This window comes from Salmo salar, chromosome 09, assembly GCF_965601325.2.
Source record: "Salmo salar chromosome 09, fSalSal1, whole genome shotgun sequence".
In the NCBI taxonomy this organism is placed as follows: Eukaryota; Metazoa; Chordata; class Actinopteri; order Salmoniformes; family Salmonidae; genus Salmo; species Salmo salar.
Genome location: NC_138299.1, coordinates 43,982,501 through 44,003,610, shown reverse-complemented (window position 1 = coordinate 44,003,610; position 21,110 = coordinate 43,982,501). Strand labels below are relative to the sequence as shown.

Here is a 21,110-nt window from a genome sequence, read left to right as displayed (position 1 = left end):
AGGGTATTAGGTAAGGAGGTGGGCAGCAACAGGGTATTACAGTACAACCCTCTATAACGATACAGGGCGAATCCCAGATGCAGTCACGGGAGGCAGATGGTTCGAGACTCTGATATTAATTATAAACAATGGGCAGGCAAGAGACATGTCATGGACAGGCAAAAGATCATAAACCAGGACAGAGACAGGAGGTACAGAGTGGCAGGCAGGCTCAAGGTCAGGGCAGGCTGAATGGTCAGGCAGCAACAACAGGGTATTAGGTAAGGAGGTGTCAGTGTCAGGGCAGGCATAGGAGTGGGCTCAGGAGTGGGCTCAGTGTCAGGGCAGGCATAGGTCAGAACCGGGAGGCCGAGAAAAACTGTGATTTGGAAAAAACAGGAGCACGGAAAAACACGCTGGTTGACTTGACAAAACAAGATGAACTGGCAACACACAAACAGAGAAGACATGTACAGTATAAATACACAGGGGATAATGGGGAAGGTGGGCGACACCTGGAGGGGGGTGGAGACAAGCACAAAGACAGGTGAAACAGATCAGGGTGTGACAGTACTCCCCCTCTAGGGCGCCACCTGGCGTCCTACCTGGGTGCATACCTGGTTGACCGAGGTGCCGGCGGTGAAAGTCAGCGATGAGGTTCCGGGTCCAGGATGTCTTTAGCAAGGACCCAACACCTCTCCTCCGGGCCATAACCCTCCCAGTCAACCAAGTACTGGAAAACCCTGCCCTGTGCGTCTCACCGTGTACACCGGATGGCCATCGATGACAAGTGGAGAAGGGTTGGGCCTGGAAACAGAAGACAAAGGACTGTGAGACAAGGGCTTAATCCTAGACACATGAAAAGTAGGGTGTACATGGAGGGTACAGGGTAACGCAAGACAAACAGCAGTGGGACTAAGGACTCTAGAGATGGGGAAAGGACCAATGAAATGGGGGAAAGTTTCTGGGATTCCACCCGGAGGGGCAGGTCCCGTGTAGACAGCCATACCCTCTGCCCAATACAATAGCGGGGAGCTGGAGTCCGGCGGTGGTCAACTTATCTATGATGCCTGGAGTTGGTCTTGCGAAGTGCTGACCAAGCTCTTTTACAGGTACGCTGACAACGGCAGACGAACATATGGTCTGAGGATATGTTGACTTCCTGTTCTTGCTCTGGGCAGAGTGGGGGCTGACACCCCATGGAGCACTCGAAAGGGGAGAGTCCAGTGGCCGAGCAGGGAAGAGTGTTACGGGCATACTCCACCCAGACCAGTTGTTGGCTCCAAGTAGTGGGGTTGATTGAGACGAGACACTGTAGTGTTGTTTGCAGATCTTGATTTGCTCGCTCCGACTGGCTGTTAGACTGGGGATGAAATCTGGAGGACAGGCTGACCGACGACCCAATAAGGGTGCAGAACGCCTTCCATAACCGCGGCGAGAACTGAGGACCCTGGTCGGAGATGATGTCCACCGGCAGTCCATGGATCCAGAAGACGTGCTGCACCATGAGATGTGCCATCTCTTTGGCAGAGGGTAGCTTGGGGAGAGGAATAAAATGGGCGGATTTTGAAAACCGATCCACAAACGTCAGGATGACGGTGTTGCTGTCAGACGGAGGAAGCCCAGTGACAAAATCCAGGGAAATATGGAACCGGGGCGATGAGGGACAGGCAGTGGCTGGAGGAGGTCAGACGGAGTTTGCCACGGAGTCTTATTCTGAGCACATACTGTGCATGCGGAAGCAAAGGCAGAGGCATCAGGAACCATATTGGGCCACCAGAAACGTTGTCGAAGGAAGGCCAGAGTTCAACGGGAGCCAGGATAACAGGTCAGCCTGGAGGAATGAGCCCATTCCAGGACCTGAAACCGGGCTGAATCAGGGACGAACATCCGGTTAGCAGGGCCCCCTCCAGGGTCCTGCTGGGACCGTTGTGCCTTGTGAACCAGGGTCACAATAATCCAGTAAACTGAAGCCGCAAGGCATGAGGTAGGGAGGATGGTCTCAGAGTCAGAGGGTGTGCCATTGGAACTGTACAGGTGAGAGAGAGCATCTGGCTTCATATTCTTAGGCCCTGGGTGGTAGGAGATGGTGAAGTTGAACCTGGTGAATAACAGAGCCCAACATGCCTGCCTTGAGTTAAGGCGCTTGGCTGTGTGGAGATATTCCAAATTCTTATGGTCGGTCCAAACCAAAAATGGATGATCCGCTTCTTCCAGCCAGTGCCTCCACTCCTCCAACACCATCTTGACTGTCAGAAGTTCCCGGTTACCTACGTCGTAGTTTCTCTCCACGGAGTTGAGACGATGGGACAGGAAGCTTTTGGTCCTTGGCAGATCGCTGGGACAGGATGGCCCCCACTCCAACGTCAGAAGCATCGACTTCAACCACAAACTGACGGGACAGGTCTGGATGGACGAGGATGGGGGCAGTACCTTGGGAACGGTACCTTGGGAGAAGTGAGTGCAGAGAGATGAGCCGGCAGAGTGCTGTAGCCCTGGATGTGGCGGTAAAAATTAGCAAACCCCAGGAAACATTTCAATTGCACTCCGAACGTTGGGGCCAATCCACCACCGCTCTCACTTTTTCAGAATGCATCTGGACATTTTGTATGTTAAAAAGGAGATAGTAGAATGGGAAAACTCGCACTTCTCAGCTTTCACAAACTGGTTCTCCAGGAGGCGCTGAGGGACTTGTTGGACATGGAGAATGTGTTCTTGGGCAGACCGGGAGAAGACGAGGATGTCATCGAGGTAGTCAAACACAAAACGATTCAACATGTCACGGAGCACATCGTTGACCAGTGCCTGGAAAACAGTGGGAGTGTTGGTGAGCCCAAACGGCATGACCAGAGACTCATGGTATCCACTGGCAGTGTTGAAAGCCGTCTTCCACTCGTCCCCCTCGCGTATCCGAACAAGATGGTAGGCGTTCCGAAGGTCCAACTTCGAAAAGATGGTAGCCCCCTGGAGAGGTTCGAAAGCCGAGAAGAGGAGTGGTAGGTGGTAACAATTCTTAATCGTGATATCATTGAGGCCCTGGTAGTCAATGCATGGACGCAGGGTTTTGGCCTTCTTTTTAACAAAGAAAAACCCTGCGCCGGCAGGGGATGTAGAAGTACGAATGCTCCCAGCAGCCAGAGAGTCCTCAATGTACTCCTCCATGGCCTTGGTCTCAGGAACGGATAGGGAATATAGCCAACCTCAAGGCGGTGTTTTACCGGGAGGAGGTTGATGGTACAATCATAGGGACGATGCAGAGGAAGAGAGGTAGCACGAGCCTTGTTGAAAACCACCAGAAGATATTGGTACTCTGCGGGAACAGTAGAAAAACCCGAGGCTTTACTTAAACCCAGAGGAGGACGATTTGGTGGCGGCTGCACCGCTTTAAGGTTAGTGGGAGTGACAGAACGGGCTCCAACCCAAGATTGAACCTGTGGTCCAGTCAATGATGGGATTGTGCTTTTGGAGCCAAGAAAATCCCAGTACCACAGGGAAGTGAGGGGATTCAATGAGGAGAAGCTCTATTGACTCATTTTGATTGCCAGATACCCGCAGATTAATGGGAAATGTTGCTGTGCGTGACTCTTTCAATGGAGCAGCCGTCCAGTGCTCTAGCGTCCATGGGAATGGAGAGGAGTTGAGCGGGGATACCTAGTTCCCGATACCAGGGTAGCGTCCATAAAACTCTTATAAGCCTCAGAGTCAATGAGCACCCAGAGAGACTTAGACTGGTCTCCCCACAGCAGGATCACAAAAAAGGGAGTACGGGTAATGGGAATTAGAGAATTCCCAGTCTGACTCATCAGTGTACTCATACCTACTAATGAATCTGGTCTCTGGAGGTCAGCCTATGTGAATGTTCCCTAGGCAATAATTTTGCTCTGCCCAGTTGCATAGGTTCCAGTGTATCCGACTCATCCGTCGCCGATGATTCTCAAGGGAACTCGGGTGGCTTTGGATCTTCTCGGAAATGCAGCCTTCAGGGACTTCCGAATTCCTTCGGAGGTGAGCAAGCACCAGCGGATGAACGAGTGTGACCGAGACCCGACCTCTTCTCACTCCTGCGTACCCGTAGACGCCCATCAATCCTAATGGTAATGGCGATGAGGGAATAAAGGTCCCACGGTAACTTCCGAGCTGCTAGCTCGTCTTTTATCTCCTCTGATAGTCCGTGAAAGAATATATCGAACAGGGCCTCTGGATTCCAGGCACTCTCGGCATCAAATGTGCGAATATCTACCTCGTAGTCTGCCACATTACGGGAATTCTGATGTAATTCAAGTAGTTTTCGGACCGCCTCTCTCCCAGACACCAGAGATTCGAACACCTTCCTCACCTCTGCCATAAAATCTTCTAGATGACGACAAATGACGGATTGTTGCTCCCAAGCTGCCTTAGCCCAGGAGAGCGCCCTTCCCGACATTAGCGTAATAAGATACGCTATCTTCGACCGATCCGAAGGGACAAAAGATGGCTGCAGCTCAAAAATGAGAGTGCACTGAGAAAGAAATCCCCGGCAGGTTCCAGGATCCCCAGAATATTGCTCCGGAGGAGGTAAGCGGGGTTCTAGGTGAGCCGGGGTAGCCTGTACAAACCCACCACTGGTAGGGGAGTTACTGAGCGACTGTGATACCCTGTCTATATTAGAGTACAACCCTCTCTATATTAGAGTACAACCCTCTCTATATTACAGTACAACCCTCTCTATATTACAGTGCAACCCTCTCTATATTACTTTCCCCTCTCCAGGCACCATCTCAGTCAACAGCCGGCGCACTCCGTTCATGGCCAGCGGAGAGAGTGAGATCCTGGACCTGGATGGGGACATGTACCTAGGTGGTCTACCCTCAGACCGCGCCAACCTCATCCTGCCCACCGAGCTGTGGACCGCCATGCTCAACTACGGCTACGTTGGCTGCGTGCGCGACCTCTTCATCGACGGACGCAGCAAGGACATCCGACAGATCGCTGAGGCCCAGAACGGGGCCGGCATCAAGCCGTCGTGCAACAAAGTGGTGGGGAAACAGTGTGAGAGCTACCCGTGTAAGAACAGGGGCGTCTGCAAGGAGGGATGGAACCGGTTTATCTGTGATTGTACCGGCACGGGGTACTGGTCACGTACCTGTGAGAGAGGTAAGTGGAAGCCTTTGTTTTGCATGCGTGCTTGTGTGTGTGTGTTTTATGACTGTGTATTTGTGTTTGTGTGTGCATTAACACATAAACTGATGTGGGGATTATCATGTATGCTGGTGTGAGGATTCATTTGTGGGCTGGTGTGGGGATGAACATGTAGGCTGGTTTGGGGATTAACACGTAGGCTGGTGTGGAGATTAACACGTGGACTGGTGTGGAGATAAACAGGTAGACTGGTTTGGGGATTAACACATAGGTTGGTTTGGAGATTATCATGTAGGTTGGTGTGGAGATTAACACGTAGGCTGGTTTGGAGATTAACACGTAGGCTAGTGTTGGGATTAACACGTAGCCCGGTTCGGGGATTAACACGTAGGTTGGTGTGGAGATTAACACGTAGGCTAGTGTTGGGATTAACACATAGCCCGGTTCGGGGATTAACACGTAGGCTGGTGTTGGGATTAACATATAGGCAGGTGTGGAGATTAACACGTAGGCTGGTGTGGAGATTAACACATAGACTGTGTGTTGGGATTAACATGTAGGCCGGTGTTGGGATTAACACGTAGGCCAGTGTGGGGATTGTATGTATTGATGTGTTGATTCAGAGGTTAGATAACTGGTCCTTGTTGACTGCATTAATTGAAGTGTGTTGCATTGTTTCTTCTTATGAAATGGTTCATTAAAACATTAGTGGACCTTTGGCCATGCTGTTTGTGTCAGAGGGAGGTTATTTATTTTGATTAATTTAACCTTGATTTAATTAGGCCAGTCAGTTAAGAACAAATTCTTATTTACAATGACGGCCTACCAAACCCGGACAACACTGGGCCAATTGTGTGCCGCCCGATGGGACTCCCAATCAGGAAAAGATGGTAGCCCCCTGGAGAGGTTCGAAAGCCGAGGTGAGGAGTGGCATGGGGCAGCGATTGTTAATCATGATGTCATTGATGCCCCGGTAGTCGATGCATGGACGCTGAGTCTTGTCCTTCTTTTTCACAAAGAAAAACCCTGCGCCGGCAGGGAATGTAGAAGTACGAATGCTCCCAGCAGCCAGAGAGTTCTCAACGTACTCCTCCATGGCCTTGGTCTCGGGGCCGGATAGGGAATATAGCCGACCTCGAGGCGTTGTGGTGCCCAGGAGGTCAATGGCACAATCGCAGGGACGATGCGGAGGAAGAGAGGTAGCACGAGCCTTGTTGAAAACCTCCAGAAGATCTTGGTACTCTGCGGGAACAGTAGAGAAATCTGAGGCTTTACTTAAACACAGAGGATGACGCCTCTTGCAATCTAGCTTGTGTTCTAAATCCCAGTGTTTCCCCTTTAAGGCTCTAGAGGAAGTTGTGGTGAAGACTGTATTGTTGATGCTGTTGAAATATTAATGTTGTTTCTGCCTTTTTTCTGGGAGCCTTACTCTGCCCAAGGTAACCTAGCATTACAGTTTAATGACCAGAATATCTCTCTGTCACTCTCACCTATATCAACTGCTATAGTTATTTGCTGTGTCAACCCAGCGTTAAAGTTTAATGACCAGAATATCTCTCTCTCTCTCTGTCACTCTCACCTATATCAACTGCTATAGTTATTTGCTGTGTCAACCCAGCGTTAAAGTTTAATGACCAGAATATCTCTCTCTCTCTGTCACTCTCACCTATATCAACTGCTATAGTTATTTGCTCTGTCAAGTCTGCGTTAAAGTTTAATGACCAGAATAGAAATGGTATGGCTTCTCTCTCTGTCTCTGTCTCTGTCTCTGTCTCTGTCTCTCTCTGTCTCTCTCTCTGTCTCTCTCTCTCTCTCTCTCTCTCTCTCTCTCTCTCTCTCTCTCTCTCTCTCTCTCTCTCTCTCTCTCTCTCTCTCTGTCTGCTCTCTCTCTCTCTCTCTCTCTCTCTCTCTCTCTCTCTCTCTCTCTCTCTCTCCTATATAAACTTCTGTAGTTATTTGCTGTGTCAAGTCTGTATGACCTTTCACAGTCTCTCTCCCTATCATATGAATGGAAACACATACGTATCGATCCTGCGTCACTCCATTGCTCCCCCCTGTTCTCTCCCTTCATTACCGACACATTCTGTAAATCAGGCCGTTATAACCCTTTGTTGCTATTGTTAGGGTCAACCCGCCAGAGACATGCACTTGTGAGGGAAAACACTTTTTGCAAACACCAGCGGAAGGGTTGGAATTACAACTGCGTGGCCATAGCAATATCTATTATGGAATGTATTCATCTACTATCTGTGGAACTGCCTCTTCACAAGGTCACCTGGACATGACACCTCTGAAAACACAGGACCACTGGGACCCTTTAAATATGAGCTCGTATTGCACTACCAATACAACAGATCAATGAAGTGATTTTAACATGAACCCTTATTGCATAATGATGCCCAACAATGAGAAATTAGAGATGTCGGGTGAATATGAACCCATAATGACTACTCAGAGAGAGATAGTGATGTGTGTTATTACTCAGAGAGAGATAGTGATGTGTGTTATTACTCAGAGAGAGATAGTGATGTGTGTTATTACTCAGAGAGAGATAGTGATGTGTGTTATTACTCAGAGAGAGAGATAGTGATGTGTGTTATTACTCAGAGACAGATAGTGATGTGTGTTATTACTCAGAGAGAGAGATAGTGATGTGTGTTATTACTCAGAGAGAGATAGTGATGTGTGTTATTACTCAGAGAGAGATAGTGATGTGTGTTATTACTCAGAGAGAGAGATAGTGATGTGTGTTATTACTCAGAGAGAGAGATAGTGATGTGTTTTATTACTCAGAGACAGACAGTGATGTGTGTTATTACTCAGAGAGAGAGATAGTGATGTGTGTTATTACTCAGAGAGAGAGATAGTGATGTGTGTTATTACTCAGAGAGAGAGATAGTGATGTGTGTTATTACTCAGAGAGAGAGAGAGATAGTGATGTGTGTTATTACTCAGAGAGAGATAGTGATGTGTGTTATTACTCAGAGAGAGATAGTGATGTGTGTTATTACTGAGAGAGATAGTGATGCGTGTTAATAATCAGAGAGAGATAGTGATGCATGGAGAAGTCCCGAGGCTAGAGAGAAAAGTCTCTTATTTCAACAGTCTTTAAATTCTATGAGATTTTCTTATGGATTGATCATGTCTGAAAACAAAATGAACGCATTTGACAAATTATTCCATACACTTTTACCATATTAAATAAAAGCTTGGAGGTAACATCTCTATCCAGCTCCGTTACTCTATTCATCCCCAGTTTCAGTTCAACCTCATTTTGATTTTGGAGGGAAATTTTGTGAAAGAGAGAGAGAAAGCGGAAGAGGGGGAAAGGGAGCAGGAGTTTGAAAGAGGGAAAGAGAGAGGAAGAGAGATAGAGGGGAGGGAGAGAGAGAGAGAGGAAGTGAGAGAAAGAGATGAAGAAAGAGAGGGAGGTCAATTTGATATGAAAGCTAACTGTTCACCTCTAATCACTGTGTAAAGGATATTGGTCTAATGAAATTCTAACATAAAGGCCTGAGCCATGCAGAGAGGTCTGTATGCATCTCTTTATTAACACAATATCATCTTTAGTCATATTTCAGAGCAGAAACAATATTTCTGCCTACTTCTTCTACTAATACAGGTCTTAATTAAAAAGGTTAATAATGCAATATAACTATTTAAAAATATCCCTCAGGGAGTTTTCATAAGCTTCTAGCTTCTATTTTTTGTGCACACACACCACACACACAACACACATACCCCATCCACTGTCCCTCCACTCCACATGGCTTCTGTTGTCAGATGGTTATCAGATTGGACAGGGGTTATGAAACCTCAAGGTCCGGCTGAAGTAATGACCCCCGCCACAGCTTCCTGTTTCCTGTGGTGGCAGGGTATGCATGGGGTGACAAAGCTGCCCAGCAGGCTGCCGCTTTCTCCATTTACCCAACAAATGTTTATTGTTCTGCACTCCATTACCTGTGTCTTGTTTTATTTAAACCTCTCTACCATTACAGTCTGCCTGTCTTACTCAGCTCTATGGAGGACTGTTCCCTGTATAGAAGGCCTTCCTGGTCTCTCAGTAATATCCCTGTATAGAAGGTCTTCCTGGTCTCTTAGTAATATCCCTGTATAGAAGGTCTTCTTGGTCTCTTAGTAATATCCCTGTATAGAAGGTCTTCCTGGTCTCTCAGTAATATCCCTGTATAGAAGGTCTTCCTGGTCTCTCAGTAATATCCCTGTATAGAAGGCATTCCTGGTCTCTCAGTAATATCCCTGTATAGAAGGCATTCCTGGTCTCTCAGTAATATCCCTGTATAGAAGGTCTTCTTGGTCTCTTAGTAATATCCCTGTATAGAAGGTCTTCCTGGTCTCTCAGTAATATCCCTGTATAGAAGGCCTTCTTGGTCTCTCAGTAATATCCCTGTATAGAAGGTCTTCTTGGTCTCTTAGTAATATCCCTGTATAGAAGGCATTCCTGGTCTCTCAGTAATATCCCTGTATAGAAGGCATTCCTGGTCTCTCAGTAATATCCCTGTATAGAAGGCATTCCTGGTCTCTTAGTAATATCCCTGTATAGAAGGCCTTCTTGGTCTCTTAGTAATATCCCTGTATAGAAGGCATTCCTGGTCTCTCAGTAATATCCCTGTATAGAAGGCCTTCTTGGTCTCTTAGTAATATCCCTGTATAAAAGGCCTTCTTGGTCTCTCAGTAATATCCCTGTATAGAAGGCCTTCCTGGTCTCTTAGTAATATCCCTGTATAGAAGGCATTCCTGGTCTCTGTGGTTTTGTCTGTAGTCTGAGTATTGGATTTTTGACTAAACTTGTCAACTGTAGTTACCCTTACCCACAATCTCAGGGTTTAGATATGAGTATGAGACAATCTCAGGGTTTAGATATGAGTTTAGGAGACAATCTCAGGGTTTAGATATGAGTTTGAGACAATCTCAGGGTTTAGATATGAGTTTAGGAGACAATCTCAGGGTTTAGATATGAGTTTAGGAGACAATCTCAGGGTTTAGATATGAGCTTGTGAGAAATTCAAGGTGTAGTCTAGGTTACTTTGCTTGAATGTTAAACCCAGCAGCAAAAGATTCTCTAAATTTTAAGTCTCTGCGTAGTTGACAGAGGATTGTATCGCTCTGACGGATCCTGCAGTCTGGACAGTCAGGAGGAAACGTCTTTTTGGAGATTAGATATTGATTCAGGAGAGTTCTTAAAAAGGCCTTTGAGTTGTGGCTCCACTGGTAAAAGAGAGAATCATATCCACTGCAGAGATATTGAGTGACAAAGAGAAGATACTTTTTTTACTGAGGGAAAGTACTGGAATATATTGATCTGGGTTGAGTTGAGGTAAAGTTCTAATATAGTATAAGCCATTTAGCAGATGTTTTTATCCAAAGCGTCAAGGGTATCAAACCCACTATCCTAGCGTTGCAAAAGCATGCTCTACAAACTGTGCTACAGAGGACCACGTTACGACTGCAAAAAGAGACACATCCAACTGTTGTCTATCAGTCTGTTGCTTTCTTTCGCTCTCCCTCTCTATCTTGATCTCCATCTCCCCATCTCTCTCTCTTACTCTGCATCTCTCCCTCTTGTTCTCCATCTCCCATCTCTCCCTCCTGCTCTCCATCTCTCCCTCCTGCTCTCCATCTCGCCCTCCTGCTCTCCATCTCTCCATCTCTCCCTCTTACTCTCCATCTCTCCCTCCTGCTCTCCATCTCGCCCTCCTGCTCTCCATCTCTCCATCTCTCCCTCTTACTCTCCATCTCTCCCTCCTGCTCTCCATCTCTCCCTCTTGTTCTCCATCTCTCCCTCTTACTCTCCATCTCGCCCTCCTGCTCTCCATCTCTGCATCTCTCCCTCTTACTCTCCATCTCGCCCTCCTGCTCTCCATCTCTCCATCTCTCCCTCTTACTCTCCATCTCTCCCTCTTGCTCTCCATCTCTCCCTTCTGCACTCCATCTCTCCCTCCTGCTCTCCATCTCTCCCTCCTGCTCTCCATCTCTCCATCTCTCATTCCTGCTCTCCATCTCTCCCTCCCGCTCTCCATCTCTCCCTCCTGCTCTCCATCTCTCCCTCTTACTCTCCATCTCTCTCCCTCCTGCTCTCCATCTCTCCCTCTTGCTCTCCATCTCTTCATCTCTCCCTACTGCTTTCCATCTCTCCCTCTTGCTCTCCATCTCTCCCTCCTGCTCTCCATCTCTCCCTCCTGCTCTCTATCTCTTCATCTCTCCCTCCTGCTCTCCATCTCTCCCTCCTGCTCTCTATCTCTTCATCTCTCCCTCCTGCTCTCCATCTCTTCATCTCTCCCTCTTGTTCTCCATCTCTCCCTCTTGCTCTCCATCTCTCCCTCTTGTTCTCCATCTCTCCCTCTTGTTCTCCATCTCTCCCTCTTGTTCTCCATCTCTCCCTCTTGTTCTCCATCTCTCCCTCTTGTTCTCCATCTCTCCCTCTTGTTCTCCATCTCTCCCTCCTGCTCTCCATCTCTCCCTCTTGCTCTCTATCTCTCCCTCCTGCTCTCCATCTCTCCCTCTTGCTCTCTCTCTCCCTCCTGCTCTCCATCTTTCCCTCTTGTTCTCCATCTCTCCCTCCTGCTCTCCATCTCTCCCTCCTGCTCTCCATCTCTCCCTCTTGCTCTCCATCTCTCCCTCTTGCTCTCCATCTCTCTATCTCTCCCTCTTGATCTCCATCTCTCCCTCTTGCTCTCTATCTCTCCCTCCTGCTCTCCATCTCTCACTCCTACTCTCCATCGCTCCATCTCTCCCTCTTACTCTCCATCTCGCCCTCCTGCTCTCCATCTCTCCCTCTTACTCTCCATCTCTCCCTCCTGCTCTCCATCTCTCCCTCTTGCTCTCCATCTCTCCCTCTTGTTCTCCATCTCTCCCTCTTGCTCTCCATCTCTCCCTCTTGTTCTCCATCTCTCCCTCCTGCTCTCCATCTCTCCATCTCTCCCTCTTGCTCTCCATCTCTCCCTCTTACTCTCCATCTCTCCCTCCTGCTCTCCATCTCTCCATCTCTCCCTCTTGCTCTCCATCTCTCCCTCTTGTTCTCCATCTCTCCCTCTTGCTCTCCATCTCTCCCTCTTGTTCTCCATCTCTCCCTCCTGCTCTCCATCTCTCCATCTCTCCCTCCTGCTCTCCATCTCTCCCTCTTGTTCTCCATCTCTCCCACTTGTTCTCCATCTCTCCCTCCTGCTCTCCATCTCTCCATCTCTCCCTCTTGCTCTCCATCTCTCCCTCTTGTTCTCCATCTCTCCCTCTTGCTCTCCATCTCTCCCTCTTGCTCTCCATCTCTCCCTCCTACTCTCCATCTCTCCATCTCTCCCTCTTACTCTCCATCTCTCCCTCTTACTCTCCATCTTGCCCTCCTGCTCTCCATCTCTCCCTCTTGCTCTCCATCTCTCCCTCTTGCTCTCCATCTCTCCCTCTTGCTCTCCATCTCTCCCTCCTACTCTCCATCTCTGCATCTCTCCCTCTTACTCTGCATCTCTCCCTCTTGCTCTCCATCTCTCCCTCTTGCTCTCATCTCTCCATCTTGCTCTACCATCTCTCCCTCATACTCTCCATCTCTCCCTCTTACTCTCCATCTCTGCATCTCTCCCTCTTACTCTCCATCTTGCCCTCCTGCTCTCCATCTCTCCATCTCTCCCTCTTACTCTCCATCTCTCCCTCTTACACTCCATCTCTCCCTTCTGCACTCCATCTCCCCCTCCTGCTCTCCATCTCGCCCTCCTGCTCTCCATCTCTCCATCTCTCCCTCTTACTCTCCATCTCCCCCTCCTGCTCTCCATCTCTCCCTCTTGTTCTCCATCTCTCCCTCTTACTCTCCATCTCTCCCTCCTGCTCTCCATCTCTCCCTCTTGTTCTCCATCTCTCCCTCTTGTTCTCCATCTCTCCCTCTTACTCTCCATCTCGCCCTCCTGCTCTCCATCTCTGCATCTCTCCCTCTTACTCTCCATCTCGCCTTCCTGCTCTCCATCTCTCCATCTCTCCCTCTTACTCTCCATCTCTCCCTCTTGCTCTCCATCTCTCCCTTCTGCACTACATCTCTCCCTCCTGCTCTCCATCTCTCCCTCCTGCTCTCCATCTCTCCATCTCTCCCTCCTGCTCTCCATCTCTCCCTCCCGCTCTCCATCTCTATCCCTCCTGCTCTCCATCTCTCCCTCTTGCTCTCCATCTCTTCATCTCTCCCTCCTGCTCTCCATCTCTCCCTCTTGCTCTCCATCTCTCCCTCCTACTCTCCATCTCTGCTTCTCTCCCTCTTACTCTGCATCTCTCCCTCTTGCTCTCCATCTCTCCCTCTTGCTCTCATCTCTCCATCTTGCTCTACCATCTCTCCCTCATACTCTCCATCTCTCCCTCTTACTCTCCATCTCTGCATCTCTCCTTCTTACTCTCCATCTTGCCCTCCTGCTCTCCATCTGTCCATCTCTCCCTCTTGCTCTCCATCTCTTCCTCTTGCTCTCCATCTCTCCCTTCTGCACTCCATCTCCCCCTCCTGCTCTCCATCTCGCCCTCCTGCTCTCCATCTCTCCATCTCTCCCTCTTACTCTCCATCTCCCCCTCCTGCTCTCCATCTCTCCCTCTTGTTCTCCATCTCTCCCTCTTACTCTCCATCTCTCCCTCCTGCTCTCCATCTCTCCCTCTTGTTCTCCATCTCTCCCTCTTGTTCTCCATCTCTCCCTCTTACTCTCCATCTCGCCCTCCTGCTCTCCATCTCTGCATCTCTCCCTCTTACTCTCCATCTCGCCCTCCATCGCTCCCTCTTGTTCTCCATCTCTCCCTCTCTCCCTCCTGCTCTCCATCTCTCCCTCCTGCTCTCCATCTCTCCATCTCTCCCTCCTGCTCTCCATCTCTCCCTCCCGCTCTCCATCTCTCCCTCCTGCTCTCCATCTCTCCCTCTTACTCTCCATCTCTATCTCTCCTGCTCTCCATCTCTCCCTCTTGCTCTCCATCTCTTCATCTCTCCCTCCTGCTCTCCATCTCTCCCTCTTACTCTCCATCTCTATCCATCCTGCTCTCCATCTCTCCCTCTTGCTCTCCATCTCTTCATCTCTCCCTCCTGCTCTCCATCTCTCCCTCTTGCTCTCCATCTCTCCCTCCTGCTCTCCATCTCTCCCTCCTGCTCTCCATCTCCCCCTCCTGCTCTCCATCTCTTCATCTCTCCCTCCTGCTCTCCATCTCTCCCTCCTGCTCTCTATCTCTCCCTCCTGCTCTCCATCTCTCCCTCCTACTCTCCATCTCTTCATCTCTTCATCTCTCCCTCTTACTCTCCATCTCTCCCTCCTGCTCTCCATCTCTCCATCCTGCTCTCCATTTCTCCATCCTGTTCTCCATCTCTCCCTCTTGTTCTCCATCTCTCCCTCTTGTTCTCCATCTCACCCTCCTGCTCTCCTACTCTCCATCTCTCCCTCCTGCTCTCCATCTCTCCCTCTTACTCTCCATCTCTCCCTCTTGTTCTCCATCTCTCCCTCCTGCTCTCCATCTCTCCCTCTTGCTCTCCATCTCTTCATCTCTCCCACTTACTCTCCATCTCTCCATCCTGTTCTCCATCTCTCCCTCCTGCTCTCCATCTCTCCCTCCTGCTCTCCATCTCTCCCTCCTGCTCTCCATCTCTCCCTCCTGCTCTCCATCTCTTCATCTCTCCCACTTACTCTCCATCTCTCCCTCCTGCTCTCCATCTCGCCCTCCTGCTCTCCATCTCTTCATCTCTCCCTCCTGCTCTTCATCTCTCCCTCCTGCTCTCCATCTCTCCCTCCTGCTCTCCATCTCTCCCTCTTACTCTCCATCTCTCCCTCTTGTTCTACATCTCTCCCTCTTGTTCTCCATCTCTCCCTCTTGTTCTCCATCTCTCCCTCCTGCTCTTCATCTCTCCCTCCTGCTCTCCATCTCTCCATCCTGCTCTCCATTTCTCCATCCTGTTCTCCATCTCTCCCTCTTGTTCTCCATCTCTCCCTCTTGTTCTCCATCTCACCCTCCTGCTCTCCATCTCTCCATCTCTCCCTCTTGCTCTCCATCTCTCCCTCTCTCCCTCTTGCTCTCCATCTCTCCCTCTTGCTCTCTATCTCTCCCTCCTGCTCTCCATCTCTCCCTCCTACTCTCCATCTCTTCATCTCTTCATCTCTCCCTCTTACTCTCCATCTCTCCCTCCTGCTCTCCATCTCTCCATCCTGCTCTCCATTTCTCCATCCTGTTCTCCATCTCTCCCTCTTGTTCTCCATCTCTCCCTCTTGTTCTCCATCTCACCCTCCTGCTCTCCATCTCTCCATCTCTCCCTCTTGCTCTCCATCTCTCCCTCTCTCCCTCTTGCTCTCCATCTCTCCCTCCTGCTCTCAATCTCTCCCTCTTACTCTCCATCTCTCCCTCCTGCTCTCCATCTCTCCATCCTGCTCTCCATTTCTCCATCCTGTTCTCCATCTCTCCCTCTTGTTCTCCATCTCTCCCTCTTGTTCTCCATCTCACCCTCCTGCTCTCCTACTCTCCATCTCTCCCTCCTGCTCTCCATCTCTCCCTCTTACTCTCCATCTCTCCCTCTTGTTCTCCATCTCTCCCTCCTGCTCTCCATCTCTCCCTCTTGCTGTCCATCTCTTCATCTCTCCCACTTACTCTCCATCTCTCCATCCTGTTCTCCATCTCTCCCTCCTGCTCTCCATCTCTCCCTCCTGCTCTCCATCTCTCCCTCCTGCTCTCCATCTCTCCCTCCTGCTCTCCATCTCGCCCTCCTGCTCTCCATCTCTTCATCTCTCCCTCCTGCTCTCCATCTCCCCCTCCTGCTCTCCATCTCTTCTTCTCTCCCTCCTGCTCTCCATCTCCCCCTCCTGCTCTCCATCTCTTCATCTCTCCCACTTACTCTCCATCTCTCCCTCCTGCTCTCCATCTCGCCCTCCTGCTCTCCATCTCTTCATCTCTCCCTCCTGCTCTCCATCTCCCCCTCCTGCTCTCCATCTCTTCATCTCTCCCACTTACTTTCCATCTCTCCATCCTGTTCTCCATCTCCCCCTCCTGCTCTCCATCTCTTCTTCTCTCCCTCCTGCTCTCCATCTCCCCCTCCTGCTCTCCATCGCTTCATCTCTCCCACTTACTCTCCATCTCTCCCTCCTGCTCTCCATCTCGCCCTCCTGCTCTCCATCTCTTCATCTCTCCCTCCTGCTCTCCATCTCCCCCTCCTGCTCTCCATCTCTTCATCTCTCCCACTTACTCTCCATCTCTCCATCCTGTTCTCCATCTCTCCCTCCTGCTCTCCATCTCTCCCTCCTGCTCTCCATCTCACCCTCCTGCTCTCCATCTCTCCCTCCTGTTCTCCATCTCGCCCTCCTGCTCTCCATCTCTTCATCTCTCCCTCCTGCTCTCCATCTCCCCCTCCTGCTCTCCATCTCTTCATCTCTCCCACTTACTCTCCATCTCTCCCTCCTGCTCTCATCTCCCCCTCCTGCTCTCCATCTCTTCATCTCTCCCACTTACTCTCCATCTCTCCCTCCTGCTCTCCATCTCGCCCTCCTGCTCTCCATCTCTTCATCTCTCCCTCCTGCTCTTCATCTCTCCCTCCTGCTCTCCATCTCTCCCTCCTGCTCTCCATCTCTCCCTCTTACTTTCCATCTCTCCCTCTTGTTCTACATCTCTCCCTCTTGTTCTCCATCTCTCCCTCTTGTTCTCCATCTCTCCCTCCTGCTCTTCATCTCTCCCTCCTGCTCTCCATCTCTCCATCCTGCTCTCCATTTCTCCATCCTGTTCTCCATCTCTCCCTCTTGTTCTCCATCTCTCCCTCTTGTTCTCCATCTCACCCTCCTGCTCTCCATCTCTCCATCTCTCCCTCTTGCTCTCCATTTCTCCCTCTCTCCCTCTTGCTCTCCATCTCTCCCTCTTGCTCTCTATCTCTCCCTCCTGCTCTCCATCTCTCCCTCCTACTCTCCATCTCTTCATCTCTTCATCTCTCCCTCTTACTCTCCATCTCTCCGTCCTGCTCTCCATCTCTCCATCCTGCTCTCCATTTCTCCATCCTGTTCTCCATCTCTCCCTCTTGTTCTCCATCTCTCCCTCTTGTTCTCCATCTCACCCTCCTGCTCTCCATCTCTCCATCTCTCCCTCTTGCTCTCCATCTCTCCCTCTCTCCCTCTTGCTCTCCATCTCTCCATCCTGCTCTCAATCTCTCCCTCTTACTCTCCATCTCTCCCTCCTGCTCTCCATCTCTCCCTCCCGCTCTCCATCTCTCCCTCTTGTTCTACATCTCTCCCTCTTGTTCTCCATCTCTCCCTCTTGTTCTCCATCTCTCCCTCCTGCTCTCCATCTCTCCCTCCTGCTCTCCATCTCTCCATCTCTCCCTCTTGCTCTCCATCTCTCCCTCTCTCCCTCTTGTTCTCCATCTCTCCCTCTTGTTCTCCATCTCTCCCTCTCTCCCTCTTGCTCTCCATCTCTCCCTCTTGCTCTCTATCTCTCCCTCCTACTCTCCATCTCTTCATCTCTTCATCTCTCCCTCCTACTCTCCATCTCTTCATCTCTTCATCTCTCCCTCTTGCTCTCCATCTCTCCCTCTTGCTCTCTATCTCACCCTCCTGCTCTCCATCTCTCCCTCTTGCTCTCCATCTCTCCATCTCTCCCTCTTGCTCTCCATTTCTCCCTCTTGCTCTCTATCTCTCCCTCCTGCTCTCCGTCTCTCCCTCTTACTCTCCATCTCTCCATCTTGCTCTCCATCTCTCCCTCTTACTCTCCATCTCTCCATCTTGCTCTCCATCTCTCCCTCCTGCTCTCCATCTCTCCCTCTTGCTCTCTATCTCTTCATCTCTCCCACTTACTCTCCATCTCTCCCTCCTGCTCTCCATCTCTCCCTCCCGCTCTCCATCTCTCCCTCCTGTTCTCCATCTCTCCCTCTTGCTCTCCATCTCTCCCTCTTGTTCTCCATCTCTCCCTCCTGCTCTCCATCTTTCCCTCTTGTTCTCCATCTCTCTCCCTCCTGCTCTCCATCTCTTCATCTCTCCCACTTACTCTCCATCTCTCCATCCTGTTCTCCATCTCTCCCTCCTGCTCTCCATCTCTCCCTCCTGCTCTCCATCTCTCCCTCCTGTTCTCCATCTCGCCCTCCTGCTCTCCATCTCTTCATCTCTCCCTCCTGCTCTCATCTCCCCCTCCTGCTCTCCATCTCTTCATCTCTCCCACTTACTCTCCATCTCTCCCTCCTGCTCTCCATCTCGCCCTCCTGCTCTCCATCTCTTCATCTCTCCCTCCTGCTCTTCATCTCTCCCTCCTGCTCTCCATCTCTCCCTCCTGCTCTCCATCTCTCCCTCTTACTCTCCATCTCTCCCTCTTGTTCTACATCTCTCCCTCTTGTTCTCCATCTCTCCCTCTTGTTCTCCATCTCTCCCTCCTGCTCTTCATCTCTCCCTCCTGCTCTCCATCTCTCCATCCTGCTCTCCATTTCTCCATCCTGTTCTCCATCTCTCCCTCTTGTTCTCCATCTCTCCCTCTTGTTCTCCATCTCACCCTCCTGCTCTCCATCTCTCCATCTCTCCCTCTTGCTCTCCATCTCTCCCTCTCTCCCTCTTGCTCTCCATCTCTCCCTCTTGCTCTCTATCTCTCCCTCCTGCTCTCCATCTCTCCCTCCTACTCTCCATCTCTTCATCTCTTCATCTCTCCCTCTTACTCTCCATCTCTCCCTCCTGCTCTCCATCTCTCCATCCTGCTCTCCATTTCTCCATCCTGTTCTCCATCTCTCCCTCTTGTTCTCCATCTCTCCCTCTTGTTCTCCATCTCACCCTCCTGCTCTCCATCTCTCCATCTCTCCCTCTTGCTCTCCATCTCTCCCTCTCTCCCTCTTGCTCTCCATCTCTCCCTCCTGCTCTCAATCTCTCCCTCTTACTCTCCATCTCTCCCTCCTGCTCTCCATCTCTCCATCCTGCTCTCCATTTCTCCATCCTGTTCTCCATCTCTCCCTCTTGTTCTCCATCTCTCCCTCTTGTTCTCCATCTCACCCTCCTGCTCTCCTACTCTCCATCTCTCCCTCTTGCTCTCCATCTCTCCCTCTCTCCCTCTTGCTCTCCATCTCTCCCTCCTGCTCTCAATCTCTCCCTCTTACTCCCCATCTCTCCCTCCTGCTCTCCATCTCTCCCTCCCGCTCTCCATCTCTCCCTCTTGTTCTACATCTCTCCCTCTTGTTCTCCATCTCTCCCTCTTGTTCTCCATCTCTCCCTCCTGCTCTCCATCTCTCCCTCCTGCTCTCCATCTCACCCTCCTGCTCTCCATCTCTCCCTCTTGCTCTCCATCTCTCCATCTCTCCCTCTTGCTCTCTATCTCTCCCTCCTGCTCTCCGTCTCTCCCTCTTACTCTCCATCTCTCCATCTTGCTCTCCATCTCTCCCTCTTACTCTCCATCTCTCCATCTTGCTCTCCATCTCTCCCTCCTGCTCTCCATCTCTCCCTCTTGCTCTCTATCTCTTCATCTCTCCCACTTACTCTCCATCTCTCCCTCCTGCTCTCCATCTCTCCCTCCCGCTCTCCATCTCTCCCTCCTGTTCTCCATCTCTCCCTCTTGCTCTCCATCTCTCCCTCTTGTTCTCCATCTCTCCCTCTTGTTCTCCATCTCTCCCTCCTGCTCTCCATCTTTCCCTCTTGTTCTCCATCTCTCTCCCTCTTGCTCTCCATCTCACCATATCTCCCTCCAAATCTCTCTCTTTCTTTGGTCACACTTTTTTGGGATAGTCCAGATGGTCCAGCTGTGGGCTCTACAGACCAGATGGTCCATCTGTGTGCTCTCTCTCCAGATGGTCCATATGTGGGCTCTCTCTCCAGATGGTCCATCTGTGGGCTCTGTGGGCTGTGGGCTAGGGTAAGGGTTAAGTTTAGGGTTAGAATAAGGGTTAGGGCTTGGGTAAGGGTTAAGTTTAGGGTTAGAATAAGGGTTAGGGCTAGGGTAAGGGTTAAGTTTAGGGTTAGAATCAGAGTTAGGGTAGGGCAAGGGTTAAGTTTAGGGTTAGAATAAGGGTTAGCGCTAGGGTAAGGGTTAAGTTTAGGGTTAGAATAAGAGTTAGGGCTAGGGTAAGGGTTAAGTTTAGGGTTAGAATAAGATTAGGGCTAGGGTAAGAGTTAAGTTTAGGGTTAGAATAGGAGTTAGGGCTAGGGTAAGGGTTAAGTTTAGGGTTCTAATAAGTTAGGACTATGGTAAGGGTTACATTTAGCGTTAGAATAAGTTAACCTGTTAGGGCTAGGGGGCAGTATTGACACGGCTGGATAAAAAACATACCCGATTTAATCTGGTTACCACTCCTACCCAGTAACTAGAATATGCATATACTTGTTATATATGGATAGAAAACACTCTAAAGTTTCTAAAACTGTTTGAATGGTGTCTGTGAGTATAACAGAACTCATTTGGCAGGCAAAACCCTGAGACATTTTCTGACAGGAAGTGGATACCTGATGTGTTGTATTACCTTTAAACCTATGCCATTGAAAAACACAGGGGCTGAGGAATATTTTGGGCACTTCCTATTGCTTCCACTAGATGTCACCAGCCTTTACAAAGTGTTTTGAGTCTTCTGGAGGGAGATCTGACCGAACAAGAGCCATGGAACGATGATGGCCCATTAGACACCTGGCGCGCGAGTTCATGTTGGGTACCCTCGTTCCAATACGTTATAAAAGAGTATGCATTCGTCCACCTTGAATATTATTCATGTTCTGGTTAAAAAAGGCACTAATGATTTATGCTATACAACGTTTGACATGTTTGAACGAACGTAAATATATTTTTCCCCCTCGTTCATGAAGTGAAGTCCGGCGGGCTTAGATCATGTGCTAACAAGACGGAGATTTTTGGACATAAATGATGAGCTTTTTTGAACAAAACTACATTCGTTATGGACCTGTGATACCTGGAAGTGACATCTGATGAAGAGAATCAAAGGTAATGGATTATTTACATAGTATTTTCGATTTTAGATCTCCCCAACATGACGACTAGTCTGTATCGCAACGCGTATTTTTCTGGGCGCAGTGCTCAGATTATTGCAAAGTGTGATTTCCCAGTAAGGTTATTTT

The 21,110-nt window shown here is 49.9% G+C and overlaps 1 protein-coding gene across 1 annotated transcript in view; it reads left to right on the top strand.

The window, feature by feature from the left end:
* LOC106611370 (neurexin-3a) overlaps positions 1 to 21,110 on the top strand; it is a 914,099-nt gene that overhangs the window by 239,812 nt on the left and 653,177 nt on the right. The window contains exon 7 of the mRNA XM_082955793.1: positions 4,729 to 5,112. Within this exon, the coding sequence (XP_082811919.1) occupies positions 4,729 to 5,112 (384 nt within the window). The remainder of the gene's footprint in view (positions 1 to 4,728; positions 5,113 to 21,110) is intronic.